Genomic DNA, 14,807 nt, shown 5'->3' with positions numbered 1-14,807 from the left:
CATGCCTGTAATCACAGAGACTGGGGAGGCTGAGGCAGGAGGATCACAAGTTCCAGGCCAGCCTCAGTGACTTAGTGAGACTCTGTCTCAGGGTGAAAAATTAAAAAGGCTGGGGATATAACTCAGTGATAAGTGTCCCAGTACCAAAAAAAAAAGCAACTTATTTCTCCTAGAACCAAATCCTAAAAGGAATGAACAGTATAATAATGTCTTCCATTCCAGTTTTAAATAAGTGCAGGAGCAATCTTCATATGGCTCTTTCTTCTATTCTTGTTATATGGCAAAGGTATAACAAAAACATGTAAGAAAAGGTTATTTTGAACAGGTAGGCAGAGTGGAGGTGGGGCCTAAGTGAATAAGATCCAGGTTTGTCACTTTACAGTCATGTTGCATGATAGAACAGAACTCAGAACCCCTGGGATGTTACATGGCACCAAGGCAGAAATCAGAATTCCTAGGATGGACGAGAGAACTTCAGCTAAGATAACCTTCTTGTATTGTCCCCTCCTTACCTGTTCCCTCTGCCCCCATTATGAACATGTAACACACACACTGCTGTGAGGATACTAATGTGCACTTACCTGGATAAAATTCTCCTTTCTTCTCATGTTCTGATCTGGACCATCTCCTCCCCTATCTTTTGTTTTTCCTGACCCTACAAGCCCATGGATCATGTCATCATCAAATCACAGATCAGCCCTGCTACCAGATTCAGTTCTCAGCTCCAGCACATAAGCCTGGTGTGTAAAACCTCTAAACCTTGGTTATGCTGGCATTTTCCGTGTGCCTGCTCTCATTTGGTAATGACTTGGTCACTGCCAAATAGGCAACTGCCCCATCTTTGTGAGCCCTTGCAATCTACTTCCTGGCAAAGTGATTGGCACATTAAGTAGGTAACCCACAAGGGATGAGTAGGTGGGCAGATGGGTGGAGTGATGGAGGGGTCAATCTCATAAGGGAAACAAGGACAGCCTACAAAGGTATAGGAACTAGGAGGGCCTGCTCAGCAAGCTGAGCCTCCTATGGGACAAAGGTACTTGGAGCCATGCAGAGTTGATGAAGAAAGGCTCTCCAAAAAAAGCAAAAATTTAAAGCAGGACATTATATCCTGGTAGATGGGAGCTCTCCCAGAGGCCTGGCTTCCTCTCAAAAAAGACCAAGTTGCTCTTGCTCTGCAGCCACACCCTTTGCCACACCCTTTGCTTAAGCACTAAGCAATTGTAACCTTCAGGGCTCAAACCTGACCAGACACTAAGGAAAGAGGACATTTCTTGCTCCTCCATATCCTGGTTTTTCCAAAAGCAAAGTTCATTGGCAAGCCTGCTATCACTGAGGTGGAAAGGAGGGTTTCACAACCTAATACTGCTTTAGGGTCACCTGATACAATAACCCTTCTTCTAAACATAAGTGTCATTCACAATAAAGTACGCCAGGGCCCCAAAACAAACCCATTTACCTCTGGCCACTCCTGCAGGCCTCCACTACCCCACTGTTCCTGTCACTTCATTCCAGGCATTTAATCCTGCCACTCCTGGACAGGGGCTGCTGGGTAAATAAGGACAGAAAGAACAGGGTCAATGGAAAAGGGCAGCCTGGTGTGGTGGTGCACGCCTGTAATCCCAGCTACTCAGGAGGCTGAGGCAGGAGGATTGTATGTTCCAGGCCAGTCTGAGCAACTTAGTGAGACCCTGTGTCAAAATAAAATTTTAAAAAGGGACTGAATGGGCTGGGGAGATAGCTCAGTTGGTAGAGTGCTTGTCTTGCAAGTACAAGGCCCTGGGTTAGATCACCAGCACCGCAAAAAAAAAAAAAAAAAAAAAAAAAAAAAAGACTGAGGATATAGCTTAGTGATATAGCACTTCCCTAGCATGCACAAGGCCCTGGGTTTAATCCCCAGTCCTGAAAAAAAGGGAGGAAGGGAGGGAGGGAAGGAGGGAGAAAGGGAGGGAGGGAGGGAGGGAGGGCAACCCAGAAAAAGGAGTCCTTTGCAGCCTGTGATTCCCTGTTGCCTCTTCGATGAGAATTTTGAAAAAACAGCAGCAGCCCCTAGAAAGTCTTTGAAGAAATACTGATCAGATTTAGAAAATGAAGAGTCTGGATTTCCAACCAAAGTCTTCCTGATCCTTAAAAATTCAGACCCACCCCCTCCACAGCTCTTCCCCAAATATACCAGCAGGTGGCACCACTACCAGTGATTTCAAAACCAAAACCAAACAAAGTGGAAACTCAGATTTTTTTGTTTATGCAAATAGTTCATTCCCTACAACATTCCTCCGGGAATGGTCCCCCCTCCACCTCCACAATCATTCCCTCCCCCTTCCCGCCTCTGCATGACTGTCTCTCCCTCAACACACAGTGCATGAAGACGCTGTCAGGAGAGCTGAGGACCCAAACACAAACGGGCCTTGAGAAATGTGAGTAAGGTTGATGGGCACTGAGTTGGGAGGGAGAAGCTTGGGCATAGGAGGCAAGCCTGTACCCAGATTTGCTCAGGGAGACAGAAACACCCTTCCCCACCTGTACACCTCATCTACCCCAATGCACACACGCATATACGCAGTGAACACGTACCCTCATCCCTCCTCTAGAGAATCAGACGAGTCCTTAGATATGTGAGCCAATGTGACCTTCCCCTTCTTTTGTTTTTGGGATCATTGGGATCTTCCTAGGAGGAGGAGCCCCCAAGTGTGTTTCTCAGACTCCGTGAAAGGTTTCTCCCAGAGGCCTTTGCTGAACCTTTGGGAGTCCTTTCAGAGAGCCATGTCTGGAAACCCTCACCCTCGATTGACTGGTTCCAAGCCAGTCCTATTCCGGGAAGAGAAGGGGATGGAGGGGGCAGGGCAGAGGAGAAGGCTGGCGAGGGAGCCTGATGAGAATGTGGTGACCTCTGGACTGGACACTGCTCAGGGAGGGATGCACGATGCAACAGCTGCAGAGGCCCGGCTCCCTGTCCCACCCACCCCCACCAACAACATCTCTATTAGGTCTAGAAATGGGCAAAGTGAAGAAGGCAGAGCAATATGGCCATCCTGTCCCCCACATCAGCTAATGCCCAAAAAGCAAGGGTGCTGCACCCCTCCAGCGCCACAGACACCCTCTTTCTTTTCGGCAGGTGGCTCTTCTCCCTCTTGGTGCCAGCCCTGTTCTGCAGAGCAGGAGGCTCCATCCTCATCCCTCAGAAGCTTTTTGGGGAAGTGACTTCCCCTCTGTATCCCAAGCCTTACCCCAACAACTTTGAGACAACCACTGTGATCACAGTCCCCAAGGGATACAGGGTGAAACTTGTCTTCTGGCATTTTGACGTGGAGCCTTCTGAAGGCTGTTTCTATGACTATGTCAAGGTAGGAGTCAGGTCGGAAGGGGAGAGGGCAGAGGGCACTAACCCCTTCTGGATGCTCAGGGCTTGTGCCCTAACCACCCTGGATGGCATGCCCACCCCCAACACCACCCCAGCCCTGTAACAGCAGAGGCCAAGTGGAGTTCTGCAAACCAGGTGATTCTGTAGATGGGGCACCCACAGGTTGGAAGGCCCTCAGAGTCGCAGTCCCACTCTCAGGAGATTCATTTTCTATAGGAGTCAGACAAATCTCCCATCCACTGGCTAGCTGGGAGTCTTTGGGAAGCAGCTATGCCTCCCTTCTCATAGAGGATATTGCTGTGGCTGCCTGCCTCATCATTATGGGGAAAGAAATGTGTGCATGACAGCCTGAGCACAGCCTTCAGCAAGAACAGTGGACTCAGTCCCCTTATCTCTGCAACCAAGGGGGCTTCCTTCTCAGTCTTTCTATATCCAACAAAAAATAAGATGCAGGATTTGAGTAGAACCTGTGAATTTCCTGTAACTACCATTCCCAGGTGCTAGGATATGAGAGAATAACATGAAAACAGTGCATCTTCCTAGCACAGAGGACCTGGTGAGTCCGTGAGGGAAAGAGGGGTTGGTGGCAGTGACGGTGAAGGATAGAGGGAGGGACCTCTCCTGCTTTTGAGAGATTGGAAGATCTATAAGGAAAAAAGATAGGGAAGCAAGACAATGCTTCCAGTGCTAAGGCTGGTGAGCCCTGGAGCTTGTATTCAACTGGGTATATCCGGAGGCACGGCTGGGTGTGAATGGCTTGAATAAGGTGAAGTGAAATAATTTTTTTGAGCAGGAGCTACCAGGGATTGAACTCAGGGGCACTCAACCACTGAGCCATATCCCCAGCCCTATTTTTGTATTTTATTTAGAGACAGTCTCACTAAGTTATTTAGTATCCCACTTTTTGCTGAGGCTGGCTCTGAACTCACAATCTGCCCGCTTCAGCCTCCCAAGCCACTGGGATTACAGGTGTGTGCCACCGCACCCAGCTATTTAAGGTGAAATTAGAAGACAGAAAGTAAAGACCAGTGTGGGCTCTAGGAATGAAGGAGGATGATAAAGGTGGGGCAGAGGTGACCAGGATTTGAGTGGAAGAAAGACACAGGAATGAAGAGAGACCTGCAACGCACTGGGGGAGCATAAAACAGGAGAGATAAGGTACTAGGCACAAGACATGTAAAGAGTTAGTCACAGGAAGACTCAGGCAGACATATCAACATCAGTCACCTGGGACGTTGCAGCAGCCAGAGCCCAGCAAGTAGTGACCAGCTGGAGCCATTGTGGGGCATGATTCTCTCTGGAGCAAGAGAGGAGGACCTTCCCTGACCTGCTGTATGGGAAGCAACTTTTCAACAGGGCTTCTTCCTCTCCCGTGTCCTTCCTCCACCAGGTCTCAGCTGATAAGAAAGACCTGGGGAGGTTCTGTGGGCAGCTGGGGTCTGCACTGGGCAACCCCCCAGGGAAGAAAGAATTTTTGTCCCAAGGGAACAAGATGATGCTGACTTTCCACACAGACTTCTCCAATGAGGAGAATGGGACTAGCATGTTCTACAAGGGCTTCCTGGCCTACTACCATGCTGTGGGTGAGTGGCCCCTGATTCCAGCCTCAGCCATGTTGAATGGGGGACAGAAAAAGGGAATCTTGAATTCAAAGGAGCCAAAAACCTGGCTTTCCTTGTTCTTCCTCTCAAGAGAGCTTTATGCAGAAGAGGCCTATCAACTTGGGCTCTGTTCCCATTGGGTAATTCCTAGAAAGCATTAGAAAGACCTGGAGGTCCAGGTGCCTGACTATATCTCTAGGCCTCTGGTGACTGACCTCTCTAAGACCAGAGTCACCACAGAGGTCTCCTGGTGTAAATTCAACCCTACTTTCCGGAATCTCTTCCAGACCTCAATGAATGTGCTTCCCAGCGCAACTCAGCGGAAGAGGATTCCCAGCCACAGTGCCAGCACCTATGTCACAACTACATTGGTGGCTACTTCTGTTCCTGCCGTCCAGGCTATGAGCTTCAGAAGGATAGGCATTCCTGCCATGGTAAAGTGAGGTGGGCATGGGAAGTTGACAAGGAGACGGACTGAGCAGCAGCTTGCTCCAACCCAAGACCCTGCTGACCCCTCTGCCTCTGATCTCACAGCCGAATGCAGCAGCGGGCTATACACAGAGCCATCAGGCTACATCTCCAGCCTGGAGTATCCCCAGCCCTATCCCCCTGACTTGCGCTGCAACTACAGTATCCGTGTAGAGCGGGGCCTCAACCTTCACCTCAAGTTCCTAGAGCCTTTTGAAATTGACGACCACCAGCAAGTACACTGCCCCTATGACCAGCTCCAGGTACAGCCACCCTACCCCACTGAAAGGCCCCTTTCTCTCCTCCCCATATCCACTTGGCTCTTCTTGTCCCTGTTTTCTCCTGGATCTCCTGGGAACAGGGGCAGGGATGACCAGCATCTTACAAAGGCTGAGTGGGTTCCCACAAATCGGGAAGTGACCTTCAGGTGAAAACATATACAAGGCAGGATTCCACCACCACCACCTTCCTGGTCACGAGGCTGACACCCAGGCAGCCCTGTCTAAAAATGTGCTAGCTGGAGAAATAATCCTCCCTCCTCCCCCATCAGATCTACGCGAATGGGAAGAACATGGGCGAGTTCTGTGGGAATCAAAGACCTCCTGATCTTGACACCAGCAGCAATGCCGTGGATCTGCTGTTCTTCACAGATGAATCAGGGGACAGCAGGGGCTGGAAGCTGCACTATACCACTGACAGTAAGGTTCCTAGACTGGAGCTAGAGTTCAGCATAGAGCTTGTGCTTAGCTTGCATAAGGCCTTGGGTTCCATCCCCAGCACCAAAATAAATAAATAAAAACAAAAAATAAAAAACAAGGTTCGTGGGACCTCTCTTACTGGCCAGCAATAGACAGAGAGAGAATGGGGAGAAAGAAAATCAAGTGGCTCTGAAACAACCATGCCTTCTTGTCTCCCCAACAGTCATCAAGTGCCCCCAGCCTAAGACCCTGGATGAGTTCACCATCATCCAAAAACTGCAGCCTCAGTACCAGTTCCGTGACTACTTCATCGCCACCTGCAAACAAGGCTACCAGCTCATGGAGGTAAGAGTCCCAGGCTGAGGAAAGAGCAGTTCAGTGTCTCAGGAAGATTCCAGTGGGTAAGTCTGCAGCAGCCCTAGGCTCACACACAATTCTAATCATCAAGGTTTCAGCTGGAAGAGTCACCTGGTCTGCTAGCTCTCACACTTGACAGCACTCAAGAGAGTTGTTTAAATACCAATGTTGGGACCCTTGATTCCATGAGTCTATAGTGCACCCTGAGCATCAGGATTATTTAAAAAATCTACCCAGGTGATTCTGATATACAGCCAAGTTTAAGGACTACTGATCTAGTCCAATAACTCTTGGCAGAAAAAGCAGAGTAGGGATGTGGTGACTTATTCAGCATCATGTAATGATTTGGTACAGTAGGGACTGGGACCCAAATCTGTCTTCTGCTCCAGGGCTCTTTTCTGCACATTGATGGTTTCACCCTATACCCACTGACCTGTCCTCAGTTTTGCAGATTCAAGAGGGAATGTGGTTATTTCAATTGACCATTATAAAAAAAAAAACTGGTGCTGCTTTTAAAAATAAACAAGTTCACCTCTCGCTGGGTATGATGGTGTGTGCCTGTAATCCCAGCAACTCAGGAGGCTGAGGCAGGAGGATCACAAGTTCAAAGCTAGCCTCAGCAACTTAGCAAGACTCTGTCTCAAAAAAAATAAATAAATAAAGGGGCTGGGGTTGTGGCTTAGTGTTGGAGCACTTGCCTGGCATGTGCAACGCCCTGGGTTCAATCCTCAGCACCGCATGTAAATAAATAAATAAAATACAGGTCCATTCACAACTAAAAAAAAATCTAAAAAATAAATAAATAAACAAAAAGGGCTAGGGATGTAGCCAATGGTTAAGCAACCCTGGGCTCAACTCCTGGTACCCAAAATAATAATAAATAAAATCTATAACTGGCTGGGCATGGTGTGGGCACACCTGTAATCCCAGCATATCAGGAGGCTGAGGCAGGAGGATCACAAGTTTAAGTCCAGCCTCAGCAACTTAACAAGACTCTCAGCAACTTAGTAAGACCCTGTATCAAAATTAAAAATTAAAAAAAGACTGGGGAGGTAGTTCAGTGATGACGTGTCCCCCCCCCCCCAGGGGTTTAATTCCCAGTACCAAAATAAATAAAAATTTTAAAAAGCTGGAGATGTAGCTTGGTGGAAGAGTGACCCTGGATTTAATCCCCAGTGCCAAAAGAAAGAAAATAAAACAAAGGAAAAGAGAAGAAATAAATACTATAATCTAGGAGAGAAAATGTGATACAGGGCATTCCAGGGAGAGAGAAGCATTGGTCTGCTCTAGGGCACAGTTTTTTTCTTTCAATACAAAAACACTCATCCTGGCTGGTGGGTTTTCTTGTTTTGAATTATAAATTGTAGGGTTTAGTGGGAACAGGTTAGAGTCCAGAGAGAAGACTATTGGGTCCAGCTTTCTGCTGTGTGAGTCAGTATCCCATCTGTGGCTCTGGACTGAGAGGTCTGGCTAGAGAGAAGGAAGAAGGAAGCTGTGATGGGCACTGGTCGGGAAGCCCAGGTCTGAGAGCTCAAAAGCAGACTTGGAACTCCCTACTGCTCCTATGCAGGGGAGGAGAGCTGCCTGTCTCCTGGTACTAACAGCACCTCTCACCTCTACTCCAACAGGGGAACCAGGTGCTGTTCTCCTTCACAGCCGTCTGCCAGGATGATGGCACATGGCATCGTGCCATGCCCAGGTGCAAGAGTAAGTCAAAATTCAGGGGTCCGTCTTCCCCTGGGGACCTCCCATCCCTCAGCCTTGGGGATCTGAGCTGAGAAGGAAAGAGGAGGTACAGGCTCCACTCTTTCCAAGAGACCCTACCCCTGATGTGCTCTTTGAAGCTTATGGCCCATCTCAGGAACCACTGAGCCACATCTCCACAAGATCTATGGGCTCTACCAGAACCAAATTTCAATCCATCCAGCTCCTGTCCTTTGCAAGTGCCCTCCTCACTGACTGTGTTTCTCTAAGTTTCTTGGCCTGTTCTGCAGGCAAACAACTCACATTCCCCCTACTAAAGCTCCAGGACAGTCAATTCTCAGTTCTCACACAACCTTGTGTTCTCCCCCAGTCAAGGACTGTGGGCAGCCCCGAAGACTGCCTAATGGGGACTTCCATTACATCACCACAAAGGGAGTGAACACCTATGAGGCCAAGATCCAGTATCACTGCCATGAGCCATATTACAAGATGCAGATCAGAGCTGGCAGCAACAAGTCCACACGAGGTAGGAACTGATGCCAATGACAGTCTTCTCTCCTTCACATCTTCTTGGGATATCCTCTGAGATGTCTTCCAATGGAATCCCTAGGGAAAGTATGCTAACATATCTTCCCAGGGAACTGACTTCTGAAGTTACAGTCTGAAGAATCTAGTAGTTTTGAAGAAGGAGGCACCTGAGCTGATGCAAAGAAAAAGATTCAAACCTCATAAACTGTCGGTTCCTTCTCACCACCACTACTATCATCACCACAGTCACTACCACTACTTGTAACAACACCATCATCACCACAACAGCACCAACACCAGCACAGTCACCACCATAACCACCATTACTAACACCAATACCACCATCACCACAGAAACCATTACCACCAACACCATTACCAACATCAATGCTACCCATCATTACCAATTCCAATACCACAATCACCAGCATCACCATTATTACCATCATCATCATTACCATCACTATCCAAACAAACACAAACACCATCACCATCACCACACCAATACTCCCAGCATCAACACTATCAGCACCACCAACACCATTACCAATACCACCATTATCAATACCAATTCCACCATCACCACCAATACTACTATTACTACCATCATCACCAACCACTGTGACCACCATCACCATTACCACCACTATAATTTCAGTGAGACTAGCCCCTCCATTCTTCCCACTCAGGGCAAATGTTGTTATTTTTTTTTAATATAGGTTTACTTAATAATTCTCAAACTCTCTTATCTTTGGGTATCTTGAAAACTTTTTTCAATTAACAAAAAAAAAAAAAAAAATCAAGGCTGGGGGTGTAGCTCAGTGGTAAAGAACTTACATAATGTGTGAGGTCCTGGATTCCTTTCCCAGCACTGAAAGAAAAAAAAAAAAAAAAAAAGAACTGCATTCATTAAAACAGGTTTGAAATGTGTAAAAAAATAGGTTATATATGATGTTCATTAAGAGATGGGCTTTGGAGTCAGAAGACAACCCTCACTATTCACGTTAGTTCTGGTGCTTAGAAATTCTGTGCCCATGCTGGGCACAGTGGTACACTTCTGTGTTCCCCGAGACTTGGGAGGCTGAGACTGGAGGATCACAAGTTTGAGGCAAGCCTCAACAATTTAATGAGACCCTAAACAACTTAGTGAGACCCTGTTTCAAAATAAAATATTAAAAGGGTTAGAGATGCAGCTCATTGGTAAAGCACTCCTGGGTTCTATCCCCATACCAATAAATAAATAAATAAAAGAGTACTTTGACCTTGTGCAAATTATTTAAACTCAGTTTCCTCATTTATAAATTGAGGCTAATACATACCTGAAAGTGTCACTGTGGCACTAAATGACATAACGCAGACAAAGTGCTTAACCAAAAGAATGGTACATTGTCAACAAGCAAAAAATGTAGCTACTACCAGCCGCGGTGGCACATACCTATAATCCCAGCAGCTCAGGAGGCTGAGGCAGGAGGATCTGGAGTTCAAAGCCAACCTCAGCAAAAGCGAGGTGCTAAGCAACTAGTGAGACCCTGTCTCTAAATAAAATACAAAATAGGACTACAGATATGGCTCAGTGGTCAATGTCCCTGAGTTCAATTCCTAGTATCAAAAATGAAATTTTTAAAAATGTAGCTACCATTATTATCTTCAATCCCACTACCAAGATGTGTGACTAACTGGGCATGGTGGCACATGTCTATAATCCCAGAGGCTGAGACAGAAGGATCAGTTTGAGGCTGGCCTTAGCAATTTAGCAAGGCCCTAAGCAACTTAGTGAGACCCTGTCTTAAACTAAAAAATAAAAAGGGATGGGGATGTAGCTTGGTGGTTAAGTGCCCTGGATTCAATCCCCAGTACAAAAAAAAAGAGCCTCACTGATAAGTTTTGGATATATTCCTTTGGTTTTATGACTACTTTCACAAATAGGCCTTACATCAAACACATAATTAAGTATTATAATTTTTTTCCACTTGACCTTAAAACAAAAATCTATGTAAGAGCCTTTTAACACTTTTGGTATTTTATCCTTATAGATTTGCTCAGTTTAACTTTCATCCTTGTCTATGTTGGTTCCTTATTTCCCATCTCCGTGTAACACCACACTCAGGGCTCACTGGCTTCTGCAACCTGGCTTTCTTGCCCATGACCTCCCATCCTGATCATAGCCCCTTCTCCCCTCAGGGTTATACACCTGCACAGCCCAGGGCATCTGGAAGAATGACCAGGAAGGTGAGAAAATTCCTCGGTGTTTGCCAGGTGAGTGGAAACCCTCTGGGGCCATTGTTGGTATCTGAAGCAGCCCTGCACAACCTCAGAGGAAGTATGGCATAGAGAAAGGAGACTGAGTGAGGAGAGAGATACTTTAGCTGGAAGTAAAAACCAGAGATGAGGAATAAGGGGAAAGGAGAATAATACAGAGATAAGAAGGATTGTACCAGGAGAAAGGAAGAGAGGCACAGAAAACTGGGCCCAGTCCGATGGTCTAGCATTTCCACAGATGGAGAATCAGGGAATAAATACACAAGAAATCCCAGGAAGAAATAAACAAGAAGAGAAGAAGCTACCCACAATAGGCCCAAGAATGGGGTATGGGAACAGAGGAGAAAGGAAAAGGGCATGAGCCAAAAAGTAGGGAGGAAGGGAACTGACTGACCACAAGAGGGAGGAGGGGCAGGACCCAGGACTGACTGGTCTTGTCCTCCCTGTTTCTTTTCTCAAGTGTGTGGGAAGCCCACCAACCCCGTGCAACAGAAGCAGCGCATCATTGGAGGGCAACAAGCGCAGCCCGGCAACTTCCCCTGGCAGGCGTACACCATCATCCATGGGCCAGGGGGTGGGGCCCTGCTGGGAGACCGCTGGATCCTCACAGCTGCCCACACTCTCTTCCCCAAGGATTTCAACGTACAGGAAAATGTCACCAAGGATGTGTTCTTGGGCCACACAAATGTGGAGCAGATCCAGAAATTGGGAAATCACCCTGTCCACAGGGTTATCATTCACCCAGACTACCGTCAGGAGGAGTCTCACAATTTTGAGGGGGACATTGCCCTGTTGGAGCTTGAAAACAGCGTCACCCTGGGCCCCAACCTCCTCCCCATCTGCCTCCCTGACAATGAGACCTTTTATGAGAAAGGTCTCATGGGCTATGTCAGTGGCTTTGGGATAACAGAGGAGAAGATTGCTGAAAACCTCAGGTTTGTCCGATTACCTGTAGCTGATCGAGAAGCATGTGAGAAGTGGCTCCAGAAAAAACAGACTAACGATGTGTTTTCTCAAAACATGTTCTGTACGGGGGACCCATCTCTAAAGCAGGATGCCTGCCAGGGGGACAGTGGAGGTGTTTTTGCAGTGAGGGACCACAAGAGAGATCGCTGGGTGGCTACAGGCATAGTATCCTGGGGCATTGGATGCAGTAAAGGATATGGCTTCTACACCAAACTACTCAACTATGTGGACTGGATCAAGAAAGAGATCGGAGAGGAAGTCTGAGCCCAGACTTCACTAGGTCAGAATCCAGAGTGCAGTAAAACAAAGTTATCTGACCAGTAGGTAATGACCGTTAAGAATCCACATTAAAACCGCTGATGCAGAAAGACACCATGAAATTATGAAATTCTCTCTCTCTCTCTCTCTCTCTCTCTCTCTCTCTCTCTCTCTCTCTCTCTCTAACTTTATCGTGTTTGTTTTGTTTTTGTATTGCCTTTTGGTTTTGGTTTTGGCTTTTTACCATGCTGAAGATCAAACCCAGAACTTCAAGGGTACAAAGCACATGCTCTGTCTCTGAGTTACACCCCCAGCCTATAAATTCTCTATTTTATAGTACCAACCACATTCTTCACCTGAAACAAATCAAAGAATGCCTTTCATTTGTCCAAGGATTATAGAGAATATACTTATCAATCTCTACTTACATTTTCATTTTCATTTTTATACCATTGGGAAACTAAATAAAACCCTTTCCAAATAAAAATTTCTGAGATATTCTGCAGCATCAAATGAATCAAAAGTGGTATTTAATTAACACAAAAATATTTAGTAAGGTCGTGTTTAAAATATTTACCCTAAGAACACAATAAGAACAATTTACAGTTAGTGTTATGAATAACAATATATTATCCAGGCACAGTGGCACACGTCTGTAATCCCAGCAACTTGGAAGCCTGAGACAGGAGGATCACAAGTTCAAAGCCAGCCTCAGCAAAAGCAATGTGCTAAGCAACTCAGTGAGACCCTGTCTCTAAATAAAATACAAAATAGGGCAGGGATGTAGCTCAGTGGTTGAGTGCCCCTGAGTTCAATCCCCAGTGCCAAAAATAAATAAATAAATAAATAAATAAAAATGTCCTGGGAGTTCAGGACTTAGCTTGGTGGCAAAGCACTTGCCTACTACCCGCAAGGCCATGGGTTCAAACTGCACCACTGAAAAAAAAGTCAGGAAGAATAACAATATATTTCTGAATTTCATTTTGATTGTACTATAGAAGGAAGTCCTAATTTTCCCACATACAGAGTTGGAAATGTAACAGCTTTTTTAACAGTTCACCTTCCAAACTCTACATATTCCTTAGAGAAAGTTATAAAATTTTTGTCTCCAAGTTGAATCACTAACAATGTTTTTAAATAACTTGGATTTCTGTTGTTGTTGTTGTTGTTTTTGTTTTGTTTTGTTTTGTTTTTTGGTTTTTTTTGTCTGTTTGCTTGTTTGATTGTGGTACTGGGGATGGAATTCAGAGGCACTTTTCCACTTTTCTACTGAGCTACATCACCAACCCTTTTTAAATTTTTATTTTTAAGACAGGGTGTTGCTAAATTGCCCAGGTTGACTTCCAACTTTCAATCCTCCTGCCTCAGCCTCCCAAATTGCTAGAATTATAGGTGTGCACACTGCCCTGCCTGGCAATAACTTGGATTCTTTAAGATTTATTTAAAGAGCCAGGTGCAGTGGTGCATGCCTGTAATTCCAGCAACTTTCAGGGGCCCTGAGGCAGGAGGGTCACAAGTTCAAGGCCAGTCTCAGCAACTTAGCAAAGCCCTAAGCAACTTAGCGAGACCCGGTCTCAAAAAATAAAAAGGACTAGGGATATAGCTCAATGTAAAGCCCCACTGGGTTCAATCCCTGGTACCAAAAAAAAAAAAAAAAAAAAAAAAAGGATATATTTAAAGATCATGGAAAAGTGCAAAACTCGTAATAAGCATTCCAAATCTTTATAACAAAACACTTTGTGCTGGACTCGGTAGTACATGCCTATAATCCCAGCAACTAGGGAGGCTGCAGCAGGAAGATTGTGAATTCAAAACTAGCCTCAGCAATTTAGTGAGGCTCTACGCAATTTAGCAAGATCCTGTGTCAAAATAAAACATAAAAAGGGCTGGGGATGTGGCCCAGTGGTTAAGGGCCCCTGGTATCAAAAAAAAAATGTGTTATTGTACAAGCAACTACTGGGGACTTGTTTGAACAATTTTACATGGTCTAACACATTAAAACCATTGCAGTGTTGAAACAGTCCCAAGTATGGATGAGTTTATAAATCCATTGCCAGTCTATAATATCTTATTCAACCCCTCAGAGCCAAGTGCTTTTCAATATCCAAGATTCCATAAGTTTTAGGAATGAAATACACTGTTATGAAATATTCCCTGCAGGTTTCAGGATAGCACCCATAATAAAAACAGATGAGTGATTCCTTGGAAACACATTTAAATATTCACAGTAAATGAGATAAAGTTACCCATCAGTTCAGGTCAGATTTTACCACTAATTAAGTTTCATTGCCAAACTTAATAAAAACATTTCTGGTGTTTAGAGCATTTTGGATATCAGGAAATGATAGAAGAAAACTTTTTCTCACAGTCTACACAACAGCATATACAAATGGTGTGTAATACATTTGATGAGTGTAACTGCAGTTTTTTAAAGGTTAGAAATGTTACCAGAAGTGAAGCATTTCCAGGATTCCCCTGGAAGCAGGAGTGGAGGAGATAGAGGTGATGAAAACAAAATAAAACATTGAAAAATACTGTTTTGGTTTTTTTTCCAGTACTGGGGATTGAACCCAGGGGCACTTTACTGCTGTGCTACATTCCTAGTCCTTTT

General features: G+C 45.5%; 1 protein-coding gene across 1 annotated transcript; it reads left to right on the top strand.

Moving 5' to 3' along the window:
• Positions 1 to 2,264: 2,264 nt before the first annotated feature.
• C1R (complement C1r) lies at positions 2,265 to 12,310 on the top strand. The gene is made up of 11 exons (XM_079140386.1): positions 2,265 to 2,414; positions 3,113 to 3,341; positions 4,749 to 4,941; positions 5,247 to 5,393; positions 5,494 to 5,690; positions 5,978 to 6,125; positions 6,349 to 6,470; positions 8,111 to 8,189; positions 8,557 to 8,712; positions 10,895 to 10,969; positions 11,433 to 12,310. Coding segments are annotated over exons 1-11 (2,118 nt in total). The 5' UTR covers positions 2,265 to 2,412; the 3' UTR covers positions 12,203 to 12,310.
• Positions 12,311 to 14,807: the final 2,497 nt, after the last annotated feature.

Source organism: Sciurus vulgaris (genome assembly GCF_902686455.1).
Source record: "Sciurus vulgaris genome assembly, chromosome: 5".
Classification (NCBI taxonomy): Eukaryota; Metazoa; Chordata; class Mammalia; order Rodentia; family Sciuridae; genus Sciurus; species Sciurus vulgaris.
This window is presented reverse-complemented; position numbering and strand designations above follow the sequence as displayed.

Coding starts and splice junctions, on each gene's coding strand:
- C1R (XM_079140386.1), top strand. Junction 6,126..6,348: donor GCTGCACTATACCACTGACA/GTAAGGTTCCTA, acceptor TCTCCCCAACAG/TCATCAAGTGCCCCCAGCCT. Junction 6,471..8,110: donor AAGGCTACCAGCTCATGGAG/GTAAGAGTCCCA, acceptor CTACTCCAACAG/GGGAACCAGGTGCTGTTCTC.